Source organism: Cupressus sempervirens, chromosome 1 (assembly GCF_028749045.1).
Source record: "Cupressus sempervirens isolate cs-2001-9-10 chromosome 1, ASM2874904v1, whole genome shotgun sequence".
In the NCBI taxonomy this organism is placed as follows: domain Eukaryota; kingdom Viridiplantae; phylum Streptophyta; class Pinopsida; order Cupressales; family Cupressaceae; genus Cupressus; species Cupressus sempervirens.
The window spans coordinates 201,132,252-201,145,111 of NC_143118.1; the positions used below are offsets into that span (position 1 = coordinate 201,132,252).

Below are 12,860 nucleotides of genomic sequence, written 5' to 3' on the forward strand. Positions count from 1 at the left end.
ATGAAAGGGATCAGAAGAAATCCTACAAAGATTTAAAGAATTCAAAGCATTAATTGAAAGGATTTTGGTATTATATCTTGTTCATAGATGACTTCTCTAGGAAAACATGGATTTACTTTTTAAAATGCAAGGAATCAGAAGAAATCCTACAAAGATTTAAAGAATTCAAAGCATTAATTGAAAGGATTTTGGTATTATATCTTGTTCATAGATGACTTCTCTAGGAAAACATGGATTTACTTTTTAAAATGCAAGGAATTGGAAGAAATCCTACAAAGATTTAAAGAATTCAAAGCATTAACTGAAAAATTTTCAGGACATAAAATTAAAGCCCTTAGAACTGATAACGGAGGAGAATATACCTTTGACTTGTTTAAAAGGTTTTGTAAAGAATCAGGGATTAAGAGGGAGTACACTGTTCCTTATAACCTAGAGCAAAACGAGGTAGCAGAAAGAAAGAATAGGACAATTATAGAAGGTGCTAGGGCTATGATTTTTGACCAAAACCTAGAATATTATCTTTGGGCAGAAGCCTCTTGTATTGCTGTATATATTCAAAACAGAAGTCCTCACTCCTATCTTAAAGATAAAACACCTGAAAAAGTATTTACTAAAGTAAAACCCAATATAAGTCATCTTAGAATTTTTGGATGTCCTATATATATCCATGTTCCAAAAGAAAAGAGAACCAAGTTAGAACCCTCTGGAGGAAAGGTATTTTTGTAGGGTATAGTGAAACTTCTAAAGCATATAAGATTTTCACACCTGGACAGAAAACTATTGAACTTAGCAGAGATGTAATCTTTGAAGAAGATCTTGCATTCAAAAGAGCCATAAGTTCTGATGAACCTTCTCCTTTATCTAGTTCTAAAAGAAATAGTGAATCTGGATCCCAAAGGGAGAACATAGAAGAAATCGAAGATGAAATTCAAAATATGAACCTTGAAGAAAATTCAAAGAAAAAACCACTTTGGGCCATTAAAACAGTTGAAGTAGCTCAAGACTTTGCTGCACCTTCCGGAATGGTCAGAGAAAGCAAAAGACCTAAAAGATTCTTTGGTTATATAGCTAACATAAGTGATTTATCCAAAACAAAGCCAACCAATCTCTCTGATGCTATTAAACATACAACTTGGAAAGAAGCTATGACAGAAGAATATCAATCTATCATGAAAAATGATGTTTGAGAAATTGTTCCAAGACCTAAAGGAAAATCTGTTGTTTCTTCCAAATGGATATTTAAAATAAAGCATGCTGCTGATGGTAGTATTGAGAAGTATAAAGCCAGATTTGTAGCTAGAGGATTTTCTTAGAAAGAAGGGATTGATTATGAAGAAACCTTTGCTCTTGTTGCCAGATATACCTCCGTAAAAGCAGTCTTAGCAATTGCCGCATCAAAGGGATGGAAGGTACATCAGATGGATGTGAAAACAACATTCCTAAATAGAAAGATTTCAGAAGTATATCTGGAGCAACCTAAAGGATTTGAAATTCATGATCCTAACACTTTTGTTTGTAGGCTCAAGAAAGCTCTTTATGGGCTTAAATAGGCTCCCAGGGCCTGGTACAAAAAAGTTGATAAGTATCTCACCAGCTTAGGATTCTTCAAGAATGAAGCTGATCCAAATTTATATTATAAAAGAGATAAAGATGATATAGTAATTCTGATACTGTATGTTGATGATCTACTAATAACAAGTGATGATCATCTCATAGATTAGTGCAAGAAAGATCTAACTAGAGAATTTGAGATGAAAGATTTGGCACTCCTTCATTACTTCCTAGGACTGGAAGTATGGCTAGAGGATTTTCTTAGAAAGAAGGGATTGATTATGAAGAAACCTTTGCTCTTGTTGCCAGATATACCTCCGTAAAAGCAGTCTTAGCAATTGCCGCATCAAAGGGATGGAAGGTACATCAGATAGATGTGAAAACAACATTCCTAAATAGAAAGATTTCAGAAGTATATCTGGAGCAACCTAAAGGATTTGAAACTCATGATCCTAACACTTTTGTTTGTAGGCTCAAGAAAGCTCTTTATGGGCTTAAATAGGCTCCCAGGGCCTGGTACAAAAAAGTTGATAAGTATCTCACCAGCTTAGGATTCTTCAAGAATGAAGCTGATCCAAATTTATATTATAAAAGAGATAAAGATGATATAGTAATTCTGATACTGTATGTTGATGATCTACTAATAACAAGTGATGATCATCTCATAGATTAGTGCAAGAAAGATCTAACTAGAGAATTTGAGATGAAAGATTTGGCACTCCTTCATTACTTCCTAGGACTGGAAGTATGGCATAATTCTGACAGTATCATACTAAATCAAGGGAAGTATACATTAGATATTTTAAAGAAATTTGGAATGTGGAATTGCAAACCTATGTCTTCTCCAATGGAGACTAATCTACATAAACTTAAGGAAGCAGCTGCAGAATCACCATCCATGAATTCTACTCTCTATAGACAGATGATTGGGTCTCTTATGTACTTAGTAAATACAAGACCAGATATTTGCTATGTAGTTAATGCCCTAAGTCAGTTTATGTGTGAACTGAAGGAGATTCACTTAGTCACAGTTAAACACATTATGAGATACTTACAAGACACTTTTAATCGTAGACTCAAATTTGAGAAAGTTGCTTTAGACTCACACGGATTCACTGATTCAGATTGGGGTAGAAGTGTTAAAGACAGGAAAAGTACTTCAGGATGCTATTTCAGTTTGGGATCAACAATGATATCTTGGATATGTAGAAAGCAGTCTTTAGTAGCACAGAGTTCCACAGAAGCCGTATACATTGCAGCAGTGATGGCCTCCCGAGAAGTAGTATGGCTGAGGAAGTTACTTGTGGGATTATTTGGGCAAGCTATGAATCCCACGATTATTCATTGTGATAGTCAAAGTTCCATCAAGCTCTCAGTGAATCCAGTTTTCTATGACAGGTCCAAGCATATTGAAATTCCTTACCATTATGTAAGAGATATGGTAGACAGGAACTCTGTAAAATTGGAATACATTTACACTGCAGATCAGACAACAGATATACTCACCAAACCTCTATCTAGAGTGAAGATATAACACTTCAGGAGGAGACTTGGATGGTTGAGTTGTAATCTATTTGTACTCTCTTGATTATTAATAAAATAATTTTATTTTGTCAGGCTATTGACTGTTATGGGCTCCACCATTTGTATTCATTATTTTAAGAGGTGACAATCTCTGAAAATAATGAACACTTGTATAAAACATTATGAGAGGTGACGATCTCTTAGATAATGTGCTAAACAGTAGAGTTTTGCTGTAAGCTCTAGATGAGTTCGAGATCATATTGTGATGTTGACATTGCTATGTTCATGGGTCACAAATTGGATAAAGGAAGAATCTTAGTATTCTCTGGGTTTATCCTATATTCTGGTAAATCTTAAAACTCAGGATCATGCTGTGATATGGAAATACCAGTTTCTATGAAATCATAACTTGGATAAATGAAGAGATTACTCTTTAGATTTATCCTGTATAATATCACTAGTGGCAGTGATTTGTCATATCACAGGTTTAGTAATATGACTTTGTATCATGTGTTCTATGATACCACATACTAAGAAGAGACAGACAGATATAGAGTATTAATTCTTGCTTATTCATTTGTATTGGTGTTGCTAGATATAATATCTCTCTGTAGGATTATTAGGTTAAGAATATTAACCAAGATAAACCGACAGGTCTGACAATACAGACCGTACTTCCTCTTAATAGTAATATATCTCTAATGTTGTCATTTAATGATATAATATATATATATATCTCCTATAGGTGCCGAGTTAGGAAGGGTTATGTCCCTTGAGGGACATACCCTTTAGAAAGGATATATAAGTAGGTTGTAAATGCAGATTATAGAACACACAATTACAACAATTTGCTCCTATAAGCATTTTATATCCTGCAATTTATATCTGAGATTCTCTATCACAATAAAAGGTTAAATATTTAGTATTGTATCTGCATTATAAGAATGGATTAAAAGTCTGATTAATAGATAAGGATTTAGCAGAAACTTTACATCCATCACCACATAATGATCATCCTATATGGTGCCTGCAATCACTCCAGAAGCTCAAGTGTTCCTCGCATACTCTACTGTAATCTTATTTCTCCAATCTCTTGTAATCTCAGCTAGAGCACAAATATGAGATCTCTCGGATAAAGTATTTGCCACCACATTCTTCTTACCTTTGAAAAACTCAATGTCAAAGTCATAAGCCTGCAACTTCGTAATCCACTTCTGTTGTCTATCATTCAAGTCACGTTGGCTCATGAAGTATCTGATGTTGTTGTGATCAGTCTTGATAACAAAATTCCCCCCAACTAGGTAGGACTGAAACTTGGCCAATGCATGCATAATGGTCAACATCTTTCAGTCATAGATGGAAGAGCTCCTATCCACTCCACGGAGCCTCCTACTCTCAAAAGAAATGGCATGCTTCTCTTGCATTAAGACTGCCCCAATCCCATCACTTGACGCATTACAATGAAGCTCAAATGGCTTTGTGAAGTCCGGTAGAGCTAATACTGGACATGTTGACATCACCTTCTTGAAATGATTGAAGCATCTTTGAGCTGCCCCAGTCCATACGAAGGCCCCTTTACTGGTAAGGTCTGTCAAGGGTGCAGCCATCTGTGAAAATCCCTTAACAAATCTTTTATAAAACCCGCAGAGACCAAAGAACCCCTTAAGCTGTGTGAGGTTTGTAGGAGTAGGCCAATCAACAATAGCTCTAATTTTTTCGGGATCTGCTCGAACTCCATCTGCACTGATGATATGCCCAAGGTATAGTAACTCAGTCAACCCAAACTTGTACTTAGATTCCTTGGCATATAGTGACTCTTTCTCCAAAATGGACAACACCATCTCAAGATGTTGTAAATGCTCCTCCCAAGTCTTACTGAAGATCAAAATGTCATCAAAGAAAATCAGGACAAATCTCCTCAACTGCCCCCTGAATACCTGATTCATGCAACTCTGAAACGTAGCAGGGGCATTGGTTAGTCCAAATGGCATAACCAAAAATGCGAAGTGGCCATAGTGACACCGAAAGGCTGTCTTCTTAATGTCCTCCACCCTCATCCCGATCTAATGATACTGTGATAGTAAATCAATCTTCGTAAAGAAGCATGCACCATGCAACTCATCAATCAACTCATCTATCCGCGGGATGGGATATCTGTTCTTAATGGTCTTCTTATTTAATGCCTTGTAACTGATGCACATGTGTATCGTCACATCCTTCTTTACCAATACTACTACTGAAGCAAAGGGGCTCTTACTAGGCCTGATATGCCCCATCTCCAACAAATCCTTAATCGCCTTCTCTATCTCATCCTTGTGTTTCTTAGGATGACGATAGGGAGTAATCATAACTGGTTTGGCTTCCTCCTCAAGCTTAATAACATGCTCTATCCCTCTGTCAGGAGGAGCCCCATGTGGAATCTCGCCAAAAACTTTAGCATGCCTATCAAGTATATCCTAGATATCTAGTGGATGACTCTTCACCTATGGCTCTTGTGAGGCTGGCATAGTGAAACATTCTATCACCCACTCTGCATCATCATGCTGAAACAATCTTTGCATTCTCCTCAAGGAGATTACTCTGTAACTCCCATCTGAAAGTCCTCTAAGTACAATAGTCTTGCCCTCATGCTGGAATCTCATCTCCAATTTTGCTAGGTTGAGTGTGAACTCAACCAGTGAGGCCATCCATGTCATGTTGAGGATGACATCATAATCTCCCATGTCTACTACATAGAGCTCATCCTCTAACTCATAGCCATCTCCAAACCTTATATGAAGGTTAGATATCTTCCAAGCGCATAATAATTTGTCATCGTTCGCCACCATGACTCTAAACCCAACATGCTCCTCGATCTGTAAACCTCTCTTGGCTACCAATTGTGCATCTATGAAATTATGTGTAGCCCCAGTGTTAATGAGTGAGATCACTTTTTGCCCCTGGATAGTACCCCTAACCTTAAATGTGATTGCCTTCTGAGCCCTCGTTAATCATGCCAATGACTTCTCATCCTCAGAAATGCTGCTCTCCTCTGTAGTGCTACCCTCGTCTGAATCAAAGTGCTGATCCTTCCTTTCTGACTGTGACTCCTCCGCTGAGAAATACTCCACTTGATTTGCCTTAGCCTTGAAAGGACACTTATGAGATAAGTCCCAAGGCTCTCTGCAATGAAAACATAGCTTCTTCCTCCTAAACTCATTCAGGGTGTCATTATCCAACTTATTATCCCTTTTTGGCTAAGCATCCTGGTGAAAATGTTTATTTGTCCTTCTCCTTATCCTTCTTCGTATGTGAATCCCTAAGCTGAAATTTGCTCCTAAAAGAAGAAGGTGCTAAGTCTCGAGCCTTCTTAGTAGCCTCCTGTAATGTAGCTGGGTCATGCCCCTTGATCCAACCCCTCAAGGGATCTGAGAGTCCATCCATAAATACTACTACTAATCTCCTCTCTAAAATATCTGTGACTAATGTTTATTGTACAGGGTAAAAGGATACTTATCGCATGTAGTATAGTAAGATATAACACAGAAAAAATACTTTATTCATATATGCACTCAATGCTTACAATCTGATTACAATGATTCTAATGATGATCCAAAGTCCCTTCCGGATAGTGTACATATACTTTCCCGAAGGGGTGACTCAATCGTCATTCGCCCTTTCGGATACAATTCTACCTGTCAGCTACAATATAGAATTTACCGTTATCATCCCCCCCAAAAAGTAAAGTCATCTCTGGACGACAATTACAAAATATCCGAGACAGATTAACAAAATAGGATACACTAACTGTGACTAACTATAATAGGATAGATCTTTTCCGTCACACCACTTTCATATTCGTCCCGTGCTTGCACCAAATTGGTCTCCAAAAGACATTGCATCTGTAGCCTCTGCTAACACAATACTGTCTCTTTAGCCAAGTTGACCTTGATAGCCACCCGTGTCTCCTTCTCTGCTTCCAACTCTTGGGTACACTGAGCCTAGTGTTGCTCTACTGCCTTCAATTGGATGATCAGCTCCTCCTGAGCTCTCTATGCATCCACCAAGATAGCCTCACATCCAACACTTACTTCGAGTGCCTCAAAGCGTAGCATCCCTCTTGAAAGGCTTGCTCTAGTGCTCTCTCCACCTCTGGCACACAAACACTCTATGCTGGTCACACTTCCCAAGATTGATAACTGAACTGATTGGGGGTTTAGGGGGCAACACCCCCAACGGGGTCGAGGGGCAGAGCCCCAGGCATGCTTGAGGGGCAGCGCCCTTGCCACCAAGACCAAATTAGTACCCTCAAACCCACACAAAAGTCCATGGAACACACCATTTTTTGTGATTTTCTTCTGATCCCATACTCTTTCTGCTAACCACTTATGTTTTCTTCACTACTTGTTTGTCTTTCCCTTTGGCACCATACATTATTCATTATGAACATTTTTGATTTGTCGTCTTTTTTTTTTTTAAAAGAATCTCTTGTCACCCTTTTTTGTATCGTACGGTGGTCGTGTTTCAAGTGTTTCCCTTTCTGTGTATTTATATTATATAACCCTTCTTATGCGATTTCACATTACCGTACGGTTCACATTTGTTCCTCCTATCGTATGGTTTGTGTCTCTCTTCTTGTTCGTACGGTATCCATTTTGCCTCCTCTTGATGTTTCTTATTTGCTGGAGGGTCGCATGACACTCCATGCGGTGCACTTCCACCTGAGTTTTGTCACCCCGTACGGACGTGTGTTACCTCCTCAAGTTTGGTCGTACAATTCTTGTCGCCTTCAATCTAAAGGCGCTCTCTAGTGGCCATACCTTCCTTAGGCTGTACAGTTACCTCAGCTAGTCGCATGACAGATTTTATATCGCCTTCTAATAGCCCCTCTCCCAGGCCGTACAGTCTACTAAACTGGTCGTATGGTGGTTTTTCTGCACTCCCTAACTCTGTGCCATACAAACACTTCTGTTTTACATTTACTAGATGTCTATACAATAGTACAAAATCTTTAAGTGTACGGCTTTGCTTCTCTTCTTGTCTGTACGGTCGTACGGTGTTGTTATGTAGGTCATACGCTTAGTGAACCACTAAGTTGTACAGTCATTTTCTTCTCCTGTACTCAATACATGTGATTTATTGAAGCCGTATGGTACTGTTATCTTCTGCAGACAAGTCTTTTGACCATATGATACATTATATGGCCTTTAGTTTACTCTTTTATCACTGCTCTATTTACAATTTCACGTTATTTATTATTATTATTTACTTTTCCATATATATATTAATAATTACTATTTTTTACAGTCTCTTAGTTGTTCGTCCATGGAGAAGGTGCATTATTTCTTTCATGATAGATCTTCAACTTCGACCCATTCACTGCGTCAGGCACTTCCTTTCCGTCTAGCATCCATAATTTGATTGCTCCATTATCTCCAACTTCTCGTATCTTGTAGGGTCCGACCCATTTAACTTTGAACTTGCTTGGTCTGATCTCATTCCGCCCATTATACTTCAAAACTAATTGGCTTGGTTGAAATTTATTCAACTTTAAATGCTTCTCATGCCATGCCTTATGCTTGTTATGTGTAACCTTTGTGGCCCATTGTGCTTGCAGTCGTCGCTTATCCAATTTATTCAAGTTATATAATCTTTCCCTTAGGATTTCCATGTTGCCCAGTTTGTTCTCGATTGCTATCTTCAAACTCAGTACCATGAACTCTATTGGTACCACTGCCTCCTGTCCATACATTAGCTGAAATGAAGTGTGTCTGATTGTTACCTTACATGAAGCACAATACGCCTATAATGCTGATGGTAGCTTTTCTTCCCAATCTTCTGCAATGTCCCCACTATTAGGGTTAATTTGAGACAAGTAATTCTTGCAAAATAATGGTTAGAATCACAACAATAACAAAACTAACTACATTAGTCTACCCTCTAATTTAACCCCAATCTTAAGGACGTCTACAAGTTGGGCTTTCTAGCTCATAGCTACCTTGCCGTCTTCCCGGAAGCGCGCCCCGTAAGATTCTTCTTTGACGAGCATCCTCTATCCAAGGCTACTCACATATGCATATGTTGACAACTTCAGAATATTTTGGTAGGTCGATTATCGACCATGGCGGACTATGGAGATCTTAAATATCTCACATGCTTTATGCTACGATATCGACACTTGGCCATGGCAGACAATGGAGATCTTAAATATCTCACATGCTCCATGCTACGACAAACATTGGTAACCATGGTATTAACCTCATAGGTTAACACAGTATTATCCACAAGTATGATTCATTGATATAAATAAATTCATAAATATAATTAAACAAATATAATCCATAAACATACCTTTCTTACCTTCTTTTCTTGGTCCACGTGACTCTTTCCTTAGTTGGCCCTTCAATAAATTATTCCTTTTAGACTAAGTTACACGGGTACCCCTCCCCCCCCTCCGAACCTCGAACTGGTTCAAGATTTTGGTCCGGTTCGACCAAGGTTCGCCCAGGGTTCGATTTTCGAATCCTGGTTCGAACTCGGGCGGACCAGGTTGGGAAAATCGAACCAGGTTCAAACCCAGCCAATAACCTGCCCACAGACGAGGAAATAAAGTTATTTATTTGCATTTTAAAATAATTTTTGGGGTCCACGTACTCTAAAAAGGTGTTATGAATTGGTTTTTTGCTCTCTCATAGTCATTGGTTGTTTCTAAATAGGTTGTTTTGCCTTGAAGGAGAGCACATAAGTTTTTGAGCAAGCATCCGGTTGTGCAAGGAGGAGTTTGAAGATTGATTTGTTGGTGTTCTTGAAGTGTTTGTGCATCATTTATACACATTTGCAAACTTGCAATGGCTGGAAAAGGACCAAGAGGTAAGATCTTATTCCATTTACTATTGTTTTGTTCTAGTTTTTCCATTTTTTTTTTCATTTCTCTTTCAATCTTCATATGTTCTAAGTTGTTGAATCTTTTCCATTATTTCAAAATTCGTCATTTTCTTGCATATAGATTATGAACATATATCTAATTAGTAATTTATTGCCATAGGGAAAGGTTCGAAAGTAATGTCATCTACCTCTTCATCAATAGGCAACACCGAACAAAGAATGGAAACCAATTCTGATTCTCCTCTATGGAAGTATGTAGACATTATAAAACCCATTCCAGGAGGTGGTGCATTCCATTGGAGATGTCGAGGATGTGATGTAGAAAGAAATAGTTCTTATTATTGTGTGGTAGGCCATCTATGTGGTTATACTAGAAGAGGAGTCAAGAAATGCCCTGGCAAAAATGGTGTCCCTATACCAAATCACACCGTGTTAAAATATATTGAAGAGCATGAGGCAGCAGAAGAGAGAGGACACAGGGCAATAGAACTCGGTAGTAGTAGCAATAAAAGTAAAAAAGCTAAGGGAATGCAGCCCCCCTCAGATGTTATTGTACAAGACCATCCCTTCTTCAATACTACAATGGACACTGACACTGAATCTGTCCCCATTGTACACAAAAGAAAGGGGCCAATAGAAACTTCTTTTCAAAACAAGGCCTGGGATATTGCTGACATTAAGGTGGGAAGATGCCTCTATGCAAATAGGTTGTCTTTTAATGTTGTCCGCCCTCCGTTTTGGAAGGACATGTTGAGGGGTGCCAATGAAGCTCCAAAAGGGTATTGTGGCCCCGATTATGAGAAAGTGCGCACCACCTTGTTGGATGATGAGGTCCAACGGGTTGAAAATCAATTGAAGCCCATAAGGGACTCATGGGTTGAGACAGGGGTGACAATTGTTTCAGATGGCTGGAAGGATTCTAGGAACCGTCCCTTGATCAATGTCCTTGCGGTGTCCCCTAAAGGGGCAATGTTTCTGAAAGCGGTGGATTGTGAGGGCAAAGTAAAAGATGGGCCATTTATTGCTGATATCTTAATTGAGGCCATTGAACAAGTGGGTGCAAGAAACGTTGTCCAAGTCATAACGGACAACGCAAAGAATTGTAGAGCAGCAGGTTTGTTTGTTGAATCACGATATTCACATATCTTTTGGACACCTTGTGCAGTCCATTCACTCAATCTTATGCTACAAAAGATTGGGAACCAAATTGAGTGGATCAAAATAGTGTATGAAGAGGCTGAGGACATACAAATGTTTGTCACAAACCACCACATGACTCAATCTCTTTTCAGGAACTACTCAAAATTGGAGCTATTGAAGGTAAATGAACTTGAACTCAAATTAGTAATTTAATTTTTAATATTTGACAATTTCTGATTTTTCATATTTTACTTGTGCAATTGCCAATGTGTATACTTTTCTTAGTTTTCTAAAATATGTATCTAATAGTTGTTTTTTGCTCTAATTTATGTCACAGGTTGCTGAGACCCGTTTTGCATCACATATAATCGTCTTAAAACGACTTGTGCAAGTGAAAGATGCACTTCAAGGTATGGTAATCAGCAACAATTGGGGTGTATGGAAGCAAAAGAACACTGAAAGGGCAAACAAAATAAAGGATAGGCTATTGGCTGACTCATGGTGGGAACGAGTGGAATATCTCCTTAAGATCACCGAGCCCATTATGAGCATGCTTAGGTACACTGACATGGATAGGCCTTGCCTTGGAGAGATCTATGATGGCATAGACTCAATGATTGAGAAGATCAGGCAAGTTATTATGAGCAGGAGCAAGATCCGCAAGAGACCTTTTTCAAACAATGCAAAAAATTATTGATGAAAGATGGAACAAAATGACCACTCTATTACATTTGCTTGCCTATGCCTTGACCCCCAAATACTATAGCTCACAATATTGTGATCTACCAGGAAGGTTGCCACCATACAGAGATATGGAAGTGTCTGACAGGTACCGGGCAGCATTTAGAAGAATATTTCCTGATGATGATATAAGAGATGTAATCATGGATGAGTTCATAGCATTTGTCAATGCTACAGGTCTAAGTAATGATGCTCTTCGTCATCGGTTCAAGAAGCATGCTCATGGTTGGTGGTACCTCCATGGCCAAAAATTCCGAACATTGCAGCCCCTTGCAATCAAAGTTATATCACAAGTAAGTTTTATTTTTTTTAAAATTAGCTCACTTTATCTTCAAAAGAATTTTTTAATAAGATTGAATTAATTCCTTTTTAATTGCCTACCCTATGTTGTCTTTATAGGTTGCTAGTTCTTCTGCATCAGAAAGAAATTGGAGCACCTATTCTTTCATCCACTCGGTGAAGCGCAATAGGTTGCAATCAAAAAAAGCCGAGAACCTGGTATTTGTGCATAACAACTTGCGCCTTCTTTCACACAAGAGTCAAGAATACAAAGAAGGGGAGACAAAGAAGTGGGATGTAGATGCAGAGATTGCGGACTTGGATGCTTCCATTGCTGCGCTTACAATTGATGATTTTGATAACTTTGATGCCAATACCATTGTTGATTTTGCTGCTGATCCCATTGGCCTTGGTGCAAGTAATAGCGTAGGCGAAGAAGGAGGAGATGAAGAAGAAGATGAAGAAGAAGAAGATGAATATGAAGAAGATGAAGATGAAGAATGAAGAACTTAGAACTAGAAATTCAGAATTTTAATAGATTTTCATTCTATTAGTTACTGTTAAACATTGAACGTGAAACAATGACACTTGAACTTGATATTTTAAATGTTTTGAATCTTTCATCTTTGATGTTGAAGTTGATTGAATTATGTTACTATATGATGGTATGCTCACCATGATACATTGATATGTTATTGTTTATGCTGTTTTAAAGTTTTAAATGTGTTTATGGTAGTATGCTACATTCTAATTTTAACTCA

The 12,860-nt window shown here is 38.2% G+C and overlaps 2 protein-coding genes and 1 long non-coding RNA gene across 3 annotated transcripts in view; 2 read left to right on the forward strand and 1 right to left on the reverse strand.

Annotated features, from left to right (window-relative positions):
- LOC149576822 (uncharacterized) overlaps positions 1 to 12,860 on the forward strand; it is a 190,752-nt gene that overhangs the window by 53,121 nt on the left and 124,771 nt on the right. The gene's annotated exons all lie outside the window — the stretch shown is intronic.
- LOC149576823 (uncharacterized) overlaps positions 1 to 12,860 on the reverse strand; it is a 188,149-nt gene that overhangs the window by 49,657 nt on the left and 125,632 nt on the right. The window lies entirely within an intron of this gene.
- LOC149576824 (uncharacterized) lies at positions 11,927 to 12,706 on the forward strand. Its single transcript, XM_089822482.1, has 2 exons — positions 11,927 to 12,113; positions 12,220 to 12,706. The coding sequence occupies exons 1-2, from the start codon at positions 11,964 to 11,966 to the stop codon at positions 12,601 to 12,603; spliced, it is 534 nt and encodes a 177-aa protein (XP_089678608.1). The 5' UTR covers positions 11,927 to 11,963; the 3' UTR covers positions 12,604 to 12,706.

Excerpts from the sequence above, each read along its gene's own strand:
- LOC149576824 (XM_089822482.1), top strand. The coding sequence starts at position 11,964 with ATGGATGAGTTCATAGCATTTGTCAATGCTACAGGTCTAAGTAATGAT. Across the intron at positions 12,114-12,219 it reads CAATCAAAGTTATATCACAA|GTTGCTAGTTCTTCTGCATC; the intron begins GTAAGTTTTATT and ends TTGTCTTTATAG.